Source organism: Ostrinia furnacalis, unplaced genomic scaffold, assembly GCF_004193835.3.
Source record: "Ostrinia furnacalis isolate ACB-3 unplaced genomic scaffold, ASM419383v2 OfSCF2101, whole genome shotgun sequence".
In the NCBI taxonomy this organism is placed as follows: Eukaryota; Metazoa; Arthropoda; class Insecta; order Lepidoptera; family Crambidae; genus Ostrinia; species Ostrinia furnacalis.
In genome coordinates this window covers 335,209-354,306 of record NW_021132340.1, presented here as the reverse complement: position 1 = coordinate 354,306, position 19,098 = coordinate 335,209, and the positions used below count along the sequence as shown (strand labels likewise).

The 19,098-nt window shown below is 41.8% G+C and overlaps 1 protein-coding gene across 1 annotated transcript in view; it reads left to right on the top strand.

The window, feature by feature from the left end:
- Positions 1-17,332, top strand: part of Syt4 (Synaptotagmin 4) — a 34,684-nt gene extending 17,352 nt beyond the window's left edge. The window contains exons 7-10 of the mRNA XM_028307122.1: positions 478-589; positions 11,195-11,322; positions 12,127-12,319; positions 17,108-17,332. Of these exons, the coding sequence (XP_028162923.1) occupies positions 478-589; positions 11,195-11,322; positions 12,127-12,319; positions 17,108-17,224 (550 nt within the window). The 3' untranslated portion in view covers positions 17,225-17,332. The remainder of the gene's footprint in view (positions 1-477; positions 590-11,194; positions 11,323-12,126; positions 12,320-17,107) is intronic.
- Positions 17,333-19,098: the final 1,766 nt, after the last annotated feature.

Sequence of the window (19,098 nt, the reverse complement as noted above, 5' to 3'; positions counted from 1 at the left end):
GTTGATATCAATAGACTATTCTGTTTATCGCTTTTTGTTTAGTTTTATCCCAAGAGTCGATAGTGTTAATGTGGTTTATCCTAGCGTTACGGGGCATGACAAGTTTTCATCCTTGAATCTGATATTTTTGTTATATTTTGTAGTTAATAAGTAAAATGGATATTAAAACTAACTAATGATGACATCATTCTGACACTCGAAATCCGATATAAACTCGAGCAAAGATTCAAGCAATTGGATTAGCTAGATTTCAATATCCATAGAATCAATCAAAAGTTGGGATTTGTTATTGAAAATGAATACTCCACGGGACTAACATAGAATTCTTCGAAAGGATACAGGAGTTACAGTGGTGAGAACGAGAGGAGTCCATCATTTTCCCGACTTAATATGTAACAAATCCGATGTCTCTTTCAATTAACTATCCTGAAGTTTTTCTCAACTTCAATCTAACAAATCCTATGTGTTCCTCGTCAGATACTCCCGCGATGAGATCATAGGCGAGGTGGTGTCCCCGTTGTCCACGCTGCAGCTGCACAGCGGCGAGGCCATGGCGCTGTGCCGCGAGATCCAGCCGCGCAGTCTCAAGGTATCGCCAGTAAGATAAGCACCTTGAGTAGTTATAATAGAGGCTAGTTTGCAACAAAATGTACAGTCTGACGTGAGTCCGACTATACACCAGTCAGTAAGCCACACGATGGATCTTAAGTACAAGATCATAGGCGAGGTGGTGTCCCCGTTGTCCACGCTGCAGCTGCACAGCGGCGAGGCCATGGCGCTGTCCCGCGAGATCCAGCCGCGCAGTCTCAAGGTACACCCAGTAAGATACGCACCTTAACTAGTTGTAATAGAGGCTAGTTTGCAAAGAAAAGCTGTAGTACCGGGTGTACCAGTAAGCTACACTGTCGATCTTACGTGACGAGATCATAGGCTGTACTGCAAATGCACAGCGGCGAGGCCATGGCGCTGTGCCGCGAGATCCAGCCGCGCAGTCTCAAGGTACACCCAGTAAGATAAGCACCTTGAGTAGTTGTAATAGAGGCTAGTTTGCAAAGAAAAGCTGTAGTACCGGGTGTACCAGTAAGCTACACTGTCGATCTTACGTGACGAGATCATAGGCTGTACTGCAACTGCACAGCGGCGAGGCCATGGCGCTGTGCCGCGAGATCCGGCCGCGCAGTCTCAAGGTACACCCAGTAAGATAAGCACCTTAAGTAGTTGTAATAGAGGCTAGTTTGCATCAAAATGTATAGGCGGATGTCGACTGTACTTTCGTCAGTAAGGTACACTATGGATCTTAAGTACGAGATCATAGGCAAGGCGGTGGGTGTGGTGTCTTCGCCGTCAAGGCTGCAGCTGCATAGCGGCGAGGCCATGGCCCTGTGCCGCGAGATCCAGCCGCGCAGTCTCAAGGTACCGCCGCCAGTATTCCTATTAGACGGTTGTTTAACCGTTCCAAGTAGCTCAATCCTTTAATAAATAATAAATAATAATAAATATATTTATTTTCTCTCCACAAACAGATTCTTAAAACTAGTCTTAAATTTAGTTTGGTACATTTGTCTGTGGGAGACTGGTGTCTAAACTAGGCAGAATCCTGCCTGTATCTTAGAGCACCAGGCCTCCAACCCAAGATACATAATTACTAAGGTTAGTAGGTACATCTTACAATTTGAAATTATTTATTTAGAGGTGTTGTGGAGATTTACTTTAAATATGTTTTATGTGTATAACGTGTATGTATGCATGTGTGGTGTGTATGTGTGGTGTGTATGTGTTTGGTGTTATTTATTTAATAAATTTTTCCGTTTCTTCATAGTTCTGACTCAAAAGCCATTTAGTAATTAACTTTTTAACTTCCGATTTAGACTTAGAATAGATGTTCAAAATTTTATTTGCTTGGTTGTATAACTTTTTGCCCAGATAACAAAAAAATCTCTTAGCAAAGACTGTTCGAAATGATTCTAATGTAACTATGTTCAAACGTCTTCGAGTATTCACTACTTGGCTATTATAATAAGTGAGGGAATGCTGAGCTAGCTTAATGAGAATTAAGCTCAAAAGAATGAATAATTGCCTTACAGTCAAAACTTCATGTAGGTAGTTCATTTTGTATTATGTAGTCTTGTTGTGTTAATGAAATTACGTCAACCTGCGATAATAATCATTAAATTTTCTTGAAATCTAATCATTAACAAGAAGTCGCATCAGCAGACTTTAGATACTACATCGTATCGTAGTTGCTGTGTTAATTGTTGTTATTAAAATTTGAACATGTAAAAATTCTAATAAAATTAAAGTACACTTTTGATTTTAACTGTACAATGTACTTACATTCTGTATTTTATCGCTACGAAATAGCGTTTCGAACAACAAACGCTGCGTATTTTATTTAGGAGGGTAGTTTACAGACTCCAACTAATAACCACTTGAACTCTACTAAGAGGCTTAGCGCGGAGCGTAGCGGGGCGGGGGTAGTCAGAAAATTTAGCGGAAAAAAACGTTTGGAAGAGCTTTTAAGCAAAATGGCGATCGCTACGGCAGTTTTCGGCGAGATACGTTTGCTAACAACAATAGTGACGTGTTTCATGCATCAAGAATGTATTATCACACTCAACGGTTGGAATGTGCAGGTGTCAAAATGTCCATACGGACCGGCTGTTAGTGTGGCAAAAAGTATGAACGTCGAAATGAGCAATGGTCAAAATGATGTGAAGTCAAAATGTCTTCGGGTTTATTCGAACAAGCGTCTTATTGTATAATAGCTAACGTGAACACGTGTTTAAATGCATCAAGGTAAAAATGTCAAAAAAAAAACTCTATTGACTGGACTACGAGAACATTGAACATTTTGATATTAAATTTTATTAATTTAATCATGAGCACAATATATTTGTGATGTGTACCATTTGTCACTAAACCATTGTAACCATGGTAATAATGTACATTTTGACACTGGGACTTTTTGACGTTCATACTTTTTGCCACACTAACAGCCGGTCCGTATGGACATTTTGACACCTGCACATTCCAACCGTTGAGCGTTTTTTCGCATTGACTACCCACTCCCAGAATGTTTTATTCATTTACCTGTTTTTAGTAACCCTAAGCCTAGGCGCAGACCATTGACTTTTAGTTGACCGATAGTTGGGTCGTGCTGTTGATCAGTATGGACATGTGAAAGTGCGCACATTACACCGATTTGGTATCGGCCGATTCTTCATACAAATTAGAATCGGGCCCAACTATCGGCCAACTAAAAGTCGATGGTCTGCGCCTAGGCTAGTAATTAGGTACTAAGCTCTGCGTTTGGGGCTAGGTGATTATTTTTATTGTTACAATAAATATTATATTTTGGCGCTGAAATTGTCGCGCTAATACGGATTTGTCCCACTTTGACTTTGCATACAAACAAAATGCATTCAAAAATCAGTCTCACGTTCCCACAGATATAAACTAACAAAAGGGAAATGTGACAAGGGGGCGTGGCCGGTGTCGCAGCAATAGGCCCAAAAACAGATCTTATTTCTCGTGAATGCAATGATGACAGCAGCGACGTCGTAATGCAAACAGTTTACATTGCTTGCGTAGTACTAAAGATTATTCGAACGTTGAGTACTGATACCGCAGTAGATAATGAGCACATATTTTGATTACTTTGTGTGCGTGAATTTCTAACGCGACACTGAGTTTCGAACTCAGTGCATTAGTTGGCATCTCTCTTTATCTCTATGCACGCTCCGCTTACAGCTCCGCTTTAAGTTCCGCTTATGAGCATAAACAGGGCCTTAGAGGCTTAACGGCGCCTTTGCGTTGAAGGGTTAATTTGAGACCGCTTTGTAGGTTAAAGTGCTACCTGTATTAATAAGGCTCGTGACTTTGGCCTGATTTAGGTATTTTTGAGGCAGATGTAAGGCAGACCTCTGAAAATAGGCTTTCAAGTGTTTCTTTCCAAGAGTTTTAAATGTTTGAAAATCAATGACTTGTTTGTATTTGTACCGTAGAAGTACTTATAACTTTAACGCTAGTGATGTAAGAAAGATTTAAATAAATTATTTATTCAGTATGATCACACATGCAAGATGAGAAGCAGTGACACAATTAACTAAGTCACCTGTTTCAAATCTTTTTTTTTTTTCAAAAATTTTACATGATGAATAAGCTAGGCAGTTTAAATAATCTGCATTTTTGTTTATTGAGTACCTCAGGTAGGTATAATTATTAAAATATCTACTTTTAATGTGAATAGGTAATTTATTAAAATAAATTGACAGATTTATTATACTAATTTTATTAACTTATCCACTTGCTTCAAATTTTAATGCATAAAATATCGGAGTCCAAAAGGTGAACTTAATGCCTTTTAGTTTTAGAGGTTAAGAGTAAAAAGGAAAACCTTAGCGTAAGAAGAACAGACACAGATTCATTGTCAACCATTAATGGAGTCCCATGTCTGATGGAACTTTCTTATCATTGCTATTATAAGCTGAAGTTACTTATTACTTCGATTTCCCCTGCTTATGGATTGGAAACTCGGACTCATAGGAAAACTTGCTGTATCAACGAAACGCAATCACTTGTGAGGGACGGACATCGTGGAGACTTTGGATAGTCCGATAGTAAGATAGAATTTGGCAATTCTGCAAACCAATAAAGGTAGTTTTAGACCTATCATCTATCACTGAATGTTTTATATTTTTGTTTCATGATTCAATACTTAGGTACCTACTTAAACATAGATTCTATTATTACGTTACTTTCGGTCGAAATCAAGGGAATTCATAACAAATATATCTATACCAAAAGGCATCCAAACTTCTAGGAGGGTTATGATTTAAAAAAAAAAGAAAACAATAATATTGACCTCCCCATCTCATAATTTTGTTGTTAATGCTTCAACATAGACATTTGGCAAAATTAAAGTGACGCTGTGAAAGCAAAGTAGTAAAACTATAAAAGTTTAATTCTTTATACCCGACTCCGCCAGAAGGAGAGTTATGTTTTTAAAACGCAGAATGAAAACAATTCTGATCATCAAAGTCAAAGTCACTTTATTTGTAGGTATTGTATTTAAAAAGTACTTTTAAATCGTCAAATATTTTGCTCTTAAGGAGCTTCTACATGTCTCATAATCTTTTAACCCTACTAGCGCTTTATCTGTGATTATTATACACCAAGACATAAACCACAGTATTTTAAAATTCTTTCATAACCATCTCAGGCTAGTATTTTTATAGCAATTACAAAGCAATCAAGGTAGTTCGGAATTTCATTTAAATTCATCCAATTATGAAAGACGTAGTGAGAGCGAGCGCGAGCGGAAGTGACAAATTGCAGGGAGGGGGGGCCCGGGACCCCCACTAGAGAGGCCCCGAGCTAGGGTTGCCAGATTTAAAAACAAAAGCCAGACTCGGTGCTTAATTTGGCTGGACATTTTACCCCAAAAGCCGGACATCCATGGGTGTTTTTATATGTGCTAACAAACAACGCCCGTATTCAAAAACATTACTATGGGGTATCACGGTGCGCGCGGACGCACAGGGTGACACACGAACCAATCACAGAGCTCTATTGGTGCGTTCGATTTGCTGCTTCACTTAAGCAAGCATCGTTTCTGAATACGGGCGTAAAAAACAAAAAAGCCAGACTCGGTGCTTAGTTTGGCCGGACATTTTATTACCCTTAAAGCCGTACATCCATTGGCGTTTTTATTTATGTACTAGCAAACTAAGCAGTAGCTAATCCGGCAATGCCTGCATGAAACAATAGGTATATTTGTTTAACTTTCTCCCGGGACAAATTTCAATTTACCTTCACTGGTTGGGTTTTTATTGGCGGTCAAGCTATATATCCTGGCAACACAGGAGTTGCAGCGGTGGAAACAAGAGGTGGTAAAAGTCCCGTTCGCCAGTGTCTACTGCGTTATTGCGTCATTCAAAAGTTAGCACATAAGCCCCTGCAGCCACATAAAAGCCCAACAAAAGGCCGGACGAGAGAATATTTGGCTGTCGTCCGTAATAAGTAAAACATGTCCGGCTAAACCCGGACACCTGGCAACCCTGCCCCTGCCCCCCAGAAGGCATTGTGCTCGTACACGTCACTCTGATGAGTCCGGATGAATGTGCCACAACGAATTACGCTTTTGATGCGTTAAGACAAAGTTTTCGACCGTTTACCTTAAATAAGAACAAAGCTTTATTTAGATTTGAATGGTACATAGCTGTTATATTATTTAGGTTTAGACTATAAAACGTGCTGAAAGCCATAAAACACAATGAGTTTTCAAGGCCAGAGTGAATAGGCACTTACAGTATGTACCATCCTAAACTACATCTCACATAACATCAAGTGCGATTGCAATCAAATACCTGCCTTGTTCTGCATAAAAAAAACTTTGCATTTGAAAAAGAATACTGCCTATGGTGAGATAACTACGAACTTATATCACAACCGTCCGTATGCTGGGCGAATGCTCGAATAAAATGCCGTATTTTAAAAGCAATTTGGAGAAATTTGTGCAAGAGCCACAGGCAAGTCGAAAATATGATTTTACACGTCATAATTTAAGTTTATTTATTGTACTGATTTATATATTAAGGCTGGGTTGCACTATCTTACTTTACTGTAACAACGTCAAAAATCTGTCAAACTCCACACAAAAAACACTGGTTATCGTTATAGTTACGGCCAATGTTTGGTTGTGCAACTCAGCCTAACAGTATAGTGCTTTTGTCTTGCTCCGAAACTTAATAACTAGGAGAGGTTGTGTTGTATAGTGTCACACATTTTTATCGTAAAACTAGCTTTCCGCCCGCGGCTTCACCCGCGTGGAATTTTGTCTGACACAGAAAAACAATATCGCGCGCGTATTTGCTCACCGTTTAGACCTACCCTGGACTATGACAAACATTTTAAAACCAAAATCAGCTCAATCGGCCCAGCCGTTCTCGAGTTTTAATCAGACTAACGAACATCAATTCATTTTTATTTATATAGATAACCAAATAAGTGCTGATGTATTGTCATCTGTTCCTTGAATTGTGAGACCACAGAGCATTGGCACAGACTTGGTAAAAGAAAAGAAAGAAGAAAAGAAGATAAGAGAAGATGGCAGCGATGCTCTTTTCCTCAGGCCATGCAGGCGAAGGAATATGTGCATACCACTTTGTACTCTCTCGCCTCCATGACCTGAGGAACTGGGCTAAATCACCAATCGAAGAAAGAAGAAGGAAATGAAGAAGTGTCAGGCTCTATTTACTGTTATACACAATTTTTGGTATTCTACTGTTCCTCTACATAAGAATTGTCACAAAATTGCATGCTGTGTAAATAAAGAAAATTGAGTGAGACTTCTTGACTATTTTGGTACAACAAGCAATTAACCACACCACTGATTAACCATGAGATTTTTTTTAAACTTAAGGTGTCAGTGTCCAAAATGATTTTACTTTATGTTTATAAGTAGTCGAACTTCTCTTATTCTATTTATCTTCATAGGTTTTGACATACCATTTTCGGGTCATGTACGAGTATATTTGTCTTTCTTTGAAATTAACATAGGAGGTACAAACTCATTTTAATACAAAGACAACAATACGATAAAACGTGTGAAATAACACCGGTTGTGTATTTTGGTCCAAAAATATGAACAATTTATGGGCGATTACGTTATTTGCTTAAAATCCAAATATTATTGAAATAATTAAATATGTGCTTTCATGATCTTGTTGACTCATAGCATTAAATGACTTCGAACATGCTGACAACTGAAATGGTTCGACAACTCAGTGGCTAGAATACTCTCCCAGAAAGTGAAAGGTCGTGGGCTCATTCACATTCGAAACAGAGTTTTCTAGTGAAAAATAATGTATTAAAAGCAATGGTTTCCTGGCTTTCTTGCATAACCCGATATAATTATTATGNACGAGATCATAGGCAAGGCGGTGGGTGTGGTGTCTTCGCCGTCAAGGCTGCAGCTGCATAGCGGCGAGGCCATGGCCCTGTGCCGCGAGATCCAGCCGCGCAGTCTCAAGGTACCGCCGCCAGTATTCCTATTAGACGGTTGTTTAACCGTTCCAAGTAGCTCAATCCTTTAATAAATAATAAATAATAATAAATATATTTATTTTCTCTCCACAAACAGATTCTTAAAACTAGTCTTAAATTTAGTTTGGTACATTTGTCTGTGGGAGACTGGTGTCTAAACTAGGCAGAATCCTGCCTGTATCTTAGAGCACCAGGCCTCCAACCCAAGATACATAATTACTAAGGTTAGTAGGTACATCTTACAATTTGAAATTATTTATTTAGAGGTGTTGTGGAGATTTACTTTAAATATGTTTTATGTGTATAACGTGTATGTATGCATGTGTGGTGTGTATGTGTGGTGTGTATGTGTTTGGTGTTATTTATTTAATAAATTTTTCCGTTTCTTCATAGTTCTGACTCAAAAGCCATTTAGTAATTAACTTTTTAACTTCCGATTTAGACTTAGAATAGATGTTCAAAATTTTATTTGCTTGGTTGTATAACTTTTTGCCCAGATAACAAAAAAATCTCTTAGCAAAGACTGTTCGAAATGATTCTAATGTAACTATGTTCAAACGTCTTCGAGTATTCACTACTTGGCTATTATAATAAGTGAGGGAATGCTGTCTCATTAAGCTCAAAAGAATGAATAATTGCCTTACAGTCAAAACTTCTGCTTCATGATACAGAGCAGTGGTAGGGTAAAGTCTAGGTTTAAACAAACTTACTTTCAAAATAAGTCTTTGTGCTCTCTCTAGTTCAATTAGCTTCGTCTTGGCTGCTCCACCCCATGAGGTTAATTATGCAATAAGACAGCACAGATTGAACCAAAGACTCATAAACACATCTCATAACACTTCGATCTGCAATATGCCTAAGCTGCTTAAATACAAATACCAGTTTTCTAACCCTTTGCGATATTTTATGGATATGCTCTGCAAATGTAAGATTTTGGTCTATAATCACCCCTAAGTATCTAATACTATTTGTACTATTAATTTGTGGACAGTTACATGAATTTTGTGGTGTCGCGGAGCATTTGTGAGCATATAATTTAAAATTTTGATATTTTTTCAGGGCAGAATTGTTTATGGAAAAACATACATATTTCGTCTTTTCTGCATTTAATGTAAGACTATTTTCCGCTAGCCAACATGATACTATATCAAAACCTTCTTGTGCTAACGCAAACAATTTATCCCAGCTTTCAGCAACAAACGTCAAGGCTGTATCATCCGCGTATGAGGTGATATTACAGTTTTTAATATCTAAATTACACAGATCATTAATGTAGCATAAAAACAACGTAGGTCCAGTTATACTGCCCTGTGGAATACCAAAGGTAATTGGTTGTTCATCGCTGATCATATTGCCAATTTTGACCTGTTGGAAGCGATTATCCAAATAATCCTCAAAAAGGCTAAGCTGCGTTCCACGTATACCGAATTTTTTGGAGTTTATTTATGAGGATGGAATGCGAAACCGTGTCGAACGCCTTTTTAAGATCTAGAAATATAGTAAGGCATTTCATGTTACTATCCAAATTTCTTGCCGCAAAATCCACGAATTTATTAACAGCATCATCAGTAGACTTGCCTTTGCGGAATCCAAATTGTGAATCCGATAACAGCTTGTTTGATTCGAGATAGTCCGTTAGTCTGTTGTTCATAGCGCGTTCGAAAACCTTTGATAGTGATGTTAGAATGGATATGGGACGGTAATTGTTTACGCAGTCTTTCTTGCCGGATTTGTGGATAGGGTGAAGAATTGATTTTTTTAGTGCTGAGGGAAAAACTCCAGAATTGAAGCATCGGTTTATTAGATCTGTCAATGGGGGAACAATAATTTTCGTATTGTTTCTCAAAACTTTTGCTGGGATGCAGTCATTCCCGGGAGCACAGTCTGCTTTCAGATTCAGTAATATGGATTCAATTTCTTTTTCGGTCACATCTAATAGAACAAAGGAGTTGATGTTAGTTGGTGCTGAGTTACTTAACGAATTTTGGTGTGTAAAAGATGGGATACTATCAGCTAGAGTCTTGCCCACATTTGCGAAAAAATTATTAACGCTATTTATTGAATCGCGGGTATTGTTTTTAATATTTAGTAGATCATGTGCACTATTTTTTTGTTGATTTAGGCTTGTAACGGTTTTAATAGTTTTCCATAGTTTTTTACTATTATTTTTAGCTTTTTCTAGCTCTTCTTTATCATATTGTCTTTTAATTTTTCGAAGTAAATTATTGCAAAAATTTCTATATCTTATGTATGTTTTTTTAAGTATGTCATTGTTGGGTTCTATTTTTAACTTTTTGTGCATTTTATCCCTAGATCTTATGCAGCGTAATAGGCCAGAGGTTATCCACGGCTTGATTTTTAATTGACTACGAGAACATTTATAAATAATTGTGTTTTGCCGGACTATTTCAGAGATGGTGTTTACAAACAAATTCGTGGCTTTATTCAAATCATTTTCAGCATAAACCGAGTCAAAATTAATATTAGAAATGGCCTGGTTTATTTCGTTATGATTATGTTGGTTCTTCTGCTAGCCTGGGATGCGCGCCCTTTTGTCGATTTTTGACGATAAGCCCAAATATTTGTCGTCTACAATCGACAGATTATATCGTGCGCGCCACGCCATCCTAGACCGGTTGGTCCCTATATTATGAGAGATTCCTACGCGTGCCATAGAGTCCGCACAACTCGCGGAACCACATCACTATTCGATTTAGAATGATTTTGAGAGAGAACATTAATCGCACGCTTCGTGTTGATGAGGACTCAACCTAAGGGACTAGTTGAACAGGCGCGCAGAACATTGTGTTTCGGGCGCAATAATTTGTTTCAGATTTTTTGCAACTGCTCAAGAAACCCATTGTTCTGTTATGAAATGTGCCTTAAGCAATGAGGGTTTTCGCGTATGAAAAATCCGCCAGATGGCAATACTAATGGTCACGCGAGGTCCAAATGCTGCATGATTGGTTATTTTTGACATGACTGACAGATATGTCAAAATCCACCAATCACGCAGCAGTCAGACCCCACATCCACGTCCCGCCATCTAGCGGATCTTTCATACGCGAAAACCCTCATTACATTACGTGCTATGTTGCACCACTAACATAGCTCGATGTGATCAGTGTACGAGGTTATTTCCTTCCAGATGCGGTCGGTGGGCCGCGGCGAGGTGCTGGTGTCGCTGTGCTGGCAGCCGGCCGCCGCGCGCCTCACCGTGGTACTGCTCAAGGCGCGCAACCTGCCCAAGATGGACGTCACCGGACTCGCTGACCCGTTAGTATTATAAAAGAACAAAATAACACGTCTTGGCGCTTTTCATTGCAAAAATAAAATCAATATAAAAACAATCATAGATATAATATAGCTATTGTTCTCATAATCATAGATGTTGTATATGTTCTTCTGATTAATTTCGTTGCGGGTCCAATGACAGTTTAACTTTCCCCCGGGACAAACTTGACCTTCATTGGTTGGGTTTTTGTGACGGTCAAGCTGTAGATCCTGGCTTCACAGGAGTTGCATTGGTGGGAACGAGAGGTGGAAATAGTCCCATATAGTTATAATATAGCGCATAACTGAATCGTTTTCTGCAGTTTAGAGCGGTGCTGGAGGAGGTTTTTGTTACCCATTAACATGGGTAACGCAAGACACGTCACCTCTCCTGCACCGCTCTTCTATCGCAGAAACTCCGTCAGAACTACTCAGACAGAAATCTGTGCGCTATGATTAATTGCAATGAGACTAAGGCTGAGTTGCACCACCTAACTTTGACCGTAACTATGACGATAACCGGTGTTTTTTGTATAGAGTTTAACAGATTTTTGACGTTTGTCAAAGTTAAAGTAAGATGGTGCAACCCAGCCTTAGCCAAGTTTTTTTTAATAACACCGTTTTTAGGTAGACAGCTATATGGGACATGTATTTTGAAAATACATGTAGGTTCGCTGAAATAACCATAAAATCAACGTAAAACATGAAATACATGTATGCTGATTTTAAGGTAATTTTTTGGCTTTGAAAAGTTTGCTTGGATAGTAAATCGACATTACCAAAACAACACTCGATCTTCCTCTCCAGATACGTGAAAATGTACCTGCTATACAACGGCCAACGCATAGCCAAGAAGAAGACCCACGTCAAGAAGCGCACGCTGAACCCCGTGTTCAACGAGTCCTTCGTGTTCGAGGTGCCCGCCGCGCCAAACGCCACGCTCGACCACGTCTCGCTCGAACTGCTCGTGCTAGACTGGGACAGAGTCACTAAGAACGAGGTAAACAGCAAACTATCTCTATCATATAGCAAGAAGGTTCAAAGTTGTAGAAGCGGACCTGAACCCGGTGTTCAACGAGTCGTTAGAGTTCGAGGTGCCCGCCGCGCCCAACGCCACGCTCAACCACGTCTCGCTCGAACTGCTCGTGCTAGACTGGGACAGAGTCACCAAGAACGAGGTAAATAGCAAACCTTATTACAAAGCACAAAAGGTTCAAAGTTGTAGAAGCGGACGCTGAACCCGGTCTTCAACGAGTCCTTCGTGTTCGAGGTGCCCGCCACGTTCGACAACGTCTCGCTCGATATGCTCGTGCTAGACTGGGACAGAGTCACTAAGAACGAGGTAAATAGCAAACCTTATAACCTAACAATAAGGTTCAAAGTTAAAGAAGTGAATGCTGAACAAGGCGTTCAACGAGTCCTTCGTGTTCGAGGTGCCCGCCACGCTCGACCACGTCTCGCTCGAACTGCTCGTGCTAGACTGGGACAGAGTCACTAAGAACGAGGTAAAGAGCAAACCTTATTACATAGCTCAAAAGGTTTAAAGTTGTAGAAGCGGACGCTGAACCCGGTCTTCAACGAGTCCTTTGTGTTCGAGGTGCCCGCCACGCTCGACCACGTCTCGCTCGAACTGCTCGTGCTAGACTGGGACAGAGTCACTAAGAACGAGGTAAAGAGCAAACCTTATTACATAGCTCAAAAGGTTCAAAGTTGAAGAAGCGGACGCAGAACCTGGTGTTCAACGACTCCTTTGTGTTCGAGGTGCCCACCACGCTCGACCACGTCTCGCTCGAACTGCTCGTGCTAGACTGGGACAGAGTCACTAAGAACGAGGTAAATAGAAAACCATCTCTATCACACAGCAATAAGGTTCAATGTTGAAGAAGAGGACGCTGACGCCCGTGTTCTACGAGTCGTTCGTGTTCGAGGTGCCCGCCGCGCCCAACGCCACGCTCGACCACGTCTCGCTCGAACTGCTCGTGCTAGACTGGGACAGAGTCACCAAGAACGAAGTACATAGCAAACCTTATTGCATAGCACAAAAGGTTCAAAGTTGTAGAAGCGCACGCTAAACCCGGTGTACAACGAGTCCTTCGTCAGAGCCTTCGTGTTCGAGGTGCCCGCCACGCCCAACGCCACGCCCAACGCCACGCTCGACCACGTCTCGCGTTAGATTGGGACAGAGTCACCAAGAACGAGGTAAATAGCAAACCTTATTACATAGCTCAAAATGTTCAAAGTTGTAGAAGCGGACCTGAACCCGGTGTTCAAAGAGTCTTACGTGTTCGATGTGCCCGCCGCGCCCAACGCCACTCTCGACCACGTCTCGCTCGAACTGCTCGTGCTAGACTGGGACAGAGTCACCAAGAACGAGGTAAAGAGCAAACCTTATTACATAGCACAAAAGGTTCAAAGTTGTAGAAGCGCACGCTGAACCCGGTCTTCAACGAGTCCTTCGTGTTCGAGGTGCCCGCCACGCTCGACCACGTCTCGCTCGAACTGCTCGTGTTAGATTGGGACAGAGTCACCAAGAACGAGGTAAATAGAAAACCTTATTACAAAGCACAAAAGGTTCAAAGTTGTAGAAGCGGACGCTGAACCCGGTCTTCAACGAGTCCTTCGTGTTCGAGGTGCCCGCCACGCTCGACCACGTCTCGCTCGAACTGCTCGTGCTAGACTGGGACAGAGTCACTAAGAACGAGGTAAATAGAAAACCTTATCACCTAACTATAAGGTTCAATGTTAAATAAGTGGATGCTGACCAAGGTGTTCAACGAGTCGTTGGTGTTCGAGGTGCCCGCCTCGCTCGATCACGTCTCGTTCGAACTGCTCGTGCTAGACTGGGACAGAGTCACCAAGAACGAGGTAAATAGCAAACCATCTCTATCACAGAGCAATAAGGTTCAAAGTTGTAGAAGCGCACGCTAAACCCGGTGTACAACGAGTCCTTCGTCAGAGCCTTCGTGTTCGAGGTGCCCGCCACGCTCGACCACGTCTCACTCGAACTGCTTGTGCTAGACTGGGACAGAGTCACCAAGAACGAGGTAAATAACAAACCTTATTACATAGCACAAAAGGTTCAAAGTTGTAGAAGCGGACGCTGAACCCGGTGTTCAACGAGTCGTTCGTGTTCGAGGTGCCCGCCACGCTCGACCACGTCTCGCTCGAACTGCTCGTGCTAGACTGGGACAGAGTCACTAAGAACGAGGTAAATAGAAAACCATCTCTATCACACAGCAATAAGGTTCAATGTTGAAGAAGAGGACGCTGACGCCCGTGTTCTACGAGTCGTTCGTGTTCGAGGTGCCCGCCGCGCCCAACGCCACTCTCGACCACGTCTCGCTCGAACTGCTCGTGCTAGACTGGGACAGAGTCACTAAGAACGAGGTAAATAGAAAACCTTATCACCTAACAATAAGGTTCAAAGTTAAAGAAGTGAATGCTGAACAAGGCGTTCAACGAGTCCTTCGTGTTCGAGGTGCCCGCCACGCTCGACCACGTCTCACTCGAACTGCTTGTGCTAGACTGAGACAGAGTCACCAAGAACGAGGTAAATAACAAACCTTATTACATAGCACAAAAGGTTCAAAGTTGTAGAAGCGGACGCTGAACCCGGTCTTCAACGAGTCCTTCTTGTTCGAGGTGCCCGCCACGCTTGACCACGTCTCGCTCGAACTGCTCGTGCTAGACTGGGACAGAGTCACCAAGAACGAGGTAAATAGAAAACCATCTCTATTACAGAGCAATAAGATTCAAAGTAGTAGTGGACGCTGAACCCGGTCTTCAACGAGTCCTTCGTGTTCGAGGTGCCCGCCACGCTCGACCACGTTTCGCTCGCACTGCTCGTGCTAGACTGGGACAGAGTCACCAAGAACGAGGTAAAGAGCAAACCATCTCTATCACAGAGCAATAAGGTTCAAAGTTGTAGAAGCGCACGCTAAACCCGGTGTACAACGAGTCCTTCGTCAGAGCCTTCGTGTTCGAGGTGCCCGCCACGCTCGACCACGTCTCGCTCGAACTGCTCGTGCTAGACTGGGACAGAGTCACCAAGAACGAGGTAAATAGCAGACCATCTCTGTCACAGAGCAATAAGGTTCAAAGTTGTAGAAGTGGGCGCTGACACCCGTGTTCAACGAGTCCTTCGTGTTTGAGGTGCCCGCCGCGCCCAACGCCACGCTCGATCACGTCTCGTTCGAACTGCTCGTGCTAGACTGGGACAGAGTCACTAAGAACGAGGTAAATAGCAAACCATCTCTGTCACAGAGCTATAAGGTTCAAAGTTGTAGAAGCGGACGCTGAACCCGGTGTTCAACGAGTCCTTCGTGTTCGAGGTGCCCGCCTCGCTCGATCACGTCTCGTTCGAACTGCTCGTGCTAGACTGGGACAGAGTCACCAAGAACGAGGTAAATAGCAGACCATCTCTGTCACAGAGCAATAAGGTTCAAAGTTGTAGAAGCGGACGCAGAACCTGGTGTTCAACGAGTCCTTCGTGTTCGAAGTGCCCGCCACGCTCGACCACGTCTCGCTCGAACTGCTCGTGCTAGACTGGGACAGAGTCACTAAGAACGAGGTAAATACCAAACCTTATTACATAGTACAAAAGGTTCAAAGTTAAAGAAGTGGATGCTGAACAAGATGTTCAACGAGTCGTCGTTCGTGTTCGAGGGGCCCGCCGCGCCCAACGCCACGCTCGACCACGTCTCGCTCGAACTGCTCGTGCTAGACTGGGACAGAGTCACCAAGAACGAGGTAAATAGCAAACCTTATTACATAGCACAAAAGGTTCAAAGTTGTTGAAGCGGACGCTGAACCCGGTCTTCAACGAGTCCTTCGTGTTCGAGGTGCCCGCCACGCTCGACCACGTCTCGCTCGAACTGCTCGTGCTAGACTGGGACAGAGTCACTAAGAACGAGGTAAATAGCAAACCTTATTACAAAGCACAAAAGGTTCAAAGTTGTTGAAGCGGACGCTGAACCCGGTGTTCAACGAGTCGTTAGAGTTCGAGGTGCCCGCCACGCTCGACCACGTCTCGCTCGAACTGCTCGTGCTAGACTGGGACAGAGTCACCAAGAACGAGGTAAATAGCAAACCTTATTACATAGCTCAAAAGGTTCAAAGTTGTAGAAGCGCACGCTAAACCCGGTGTACAACGAGTCCTTCGTCAGAGCCTTCGTGTTCGAGGTGCCCGCCGCGCCCAACGCCACGCTCAACCACGTCTCGCTCGAACTGCTCGTGCTAAACTGGGAGAGAGTCATCGAGAACGAGGTACTTAATAAACCTTATTGCAGTACATAATGCACCATTGTCATTTATGCAGTTGGCGTCAGTGCCTAGCTAAGCCAGCAGCAGTAGCACTTTCGAAGTCTAAGTTAATAATAAGAAATGTAAATGTGGGACAACATTCTTCATGACGAGGTCAAGTGAATCGCAAAATTGCACACAGCATTTACAGGACAATATAGAGCCACTTTAGCTGTCTTCACTCCACTTATTTCCCAACATCATTGATCTTTCATACAGTTGATTAAAAACTTTTTGAGTTTCCTTTGTTATTCTGAGAAAGTTGTGTATTAGTGAATATTGGTCTTCAACTCTTTAACCCGTTTGGTCAGCGAGAGGGTAGGTAAATCCGCCGTTTGCCTCTGGTACTGTAGTCTCCACTGAGACCTTATGGTGATAATGATGCTAACCGATTGTTTTCCCAAACGATTGAATCCCCAGGGATTCAATCCAGATTTTACTCCAGAGTAATTTAGTGACTTAGTGCTAATGATACCAAATTGTTCAGGTGATCGGTCGGCTGGAGCTCGGCGCCGAGGGCACCGGCAGCGCCCGGCACCACTGGCGCGAGGTGCAGGCGGCGCCGCGCCGCCAGATCGCCGACTGGCACAAGCTCAAGGAGTGAGCGCCACGCCCAACCCCCACCAACCACTCGCCAGAAACCCACTGCGGACTGCTGGGACAGAGATAAGTCCACTCTCCCTTTCTTAATCCTTCAAGGCCCGCTAATCTAGACACAATAGATCAGTTTTTTCAACCTTTTTCATGACACGAACCCCCATATAAAAAAAATTTTTTGGCAACCCCCCGACCGTTCGCTTTTTTTTTCATGCATTTTAAAATGTTGCAAAGATGTTTGTAGAACCGAATACTTCAATCCATATAACATTTTTGCATAATTAGATTTCAGATTAATCTGTCTTTATAAGAATTTTTTTTACTGAGGTACTTTTTACGACTTCTCGCGACCCCCCAGGGGGTCGCGACCCACAGGTTGAAAAACACTGCAATAGATAATCAATTGTTATGACATTAATGAATGCCGTCTGGGACTCAAGCGGTTAAGGTGGCCTTTCGAACTAAGCGTCACAGACGCAGCGCGTCTTTAGCTTTGGTCTTGTGCCACCAACGCCGCGTCACTTACTCTCTTCAAAAGGCTACCTTTAAGACCAAAGCTAAAGACGCTGCGTCTGTGACGCTTAGTTCGAAAGGCTACCTTTAATATCTCTACCTTCTTCGTTCACAAACTGAAAAGTACTTTCTCAAATCTGGAAAGATTTTAGTACAGTCAACAGCACATCAGACTACAATTTTGTAGCCAAAAAGCACCTATTTCAACTACTTATGATGCCCAAGATTGATGTGCTGGTTGATTATACTTATAGTAGATTGTGACAGAATAATAATTACTATTGAACATAATTACATTTTCAAGTTTTCTTTGTTAGACGACTGAAACTTACGGTGCCATGTAATCGTGCATCGGTCAGGAATAAAATGAATTTGTCATACGTAAATTGGCGCCCAACGTGGTGCACAAAATGAATAAAAAAAACTAACCTTTCTTTAAATTATTTTATTTATGTTATGGACAAACCTCTGTTCTAGTATTCGCCGCAGTGTCGAAAGACTTTAGCCCACCTCCCACTATTAGCCTATAGCTTTCCTATTCCTAGGATAAACATTGTAGAGTCGGTGTTTAGCACAGTCATTTACTAATTTATGTTTTCAAAGACCTTGACGAATAAGTAGTCATGACAAATAACAATCCTTTGTTATTAGTCACAAAAATATTCATTTGTGACAAAAAATACTTAATTCTTCACCATTAAAGTACTGCGCTACTAAATGACTGTGCTAAACTACCTGACTCTGACCATCCCCATACGAAACGCATAGCGAACAAGAAATATTAACTTCTTATTGCAACGAGATGATTTGACGATTGGAAATGATTTAATTATCGTTAATATTCTTCACTTATTATCCCCGCACGGAGTCCTGCGGCGAGGGTGGTTATCGTAAGAAGGCCAAGCCAAAGTCCACACAGGAACGAATGCTTAATTTAGCGTTAATTTGTATTATAATGTTACGATATTTTCTATTAGATAGTGAAATTATCGCTTTATTTTGGACTTCATTTTATTAGTAATACGAATGTATAATTTGCTTGTAATATGTTTAACGCACAGTTTGATAAATCCCGAGTGTAGATTCCCCGATGTAATCATAGTTTGTGTCTAAGTAGTGAACACAGGTGATCGTGTGTTTGCTGTAGATGAGCGGTGTACAAGCTGCCTAATTCGGCTTGTATTCCAATTTCTCTAATTATTCTACATATCTAAATGTAAGACACTTGATGTAATGGATACGATTTCATGTATTTAATGTGTCCCGGTGTGGTTTAGAGCTATGTAATTGTTTGCTTCGACAATATTAAGTCTACACGTTACTAGATCTCAGATTGAACCAAAGCATTATACTCAAGTAGTTTGATAA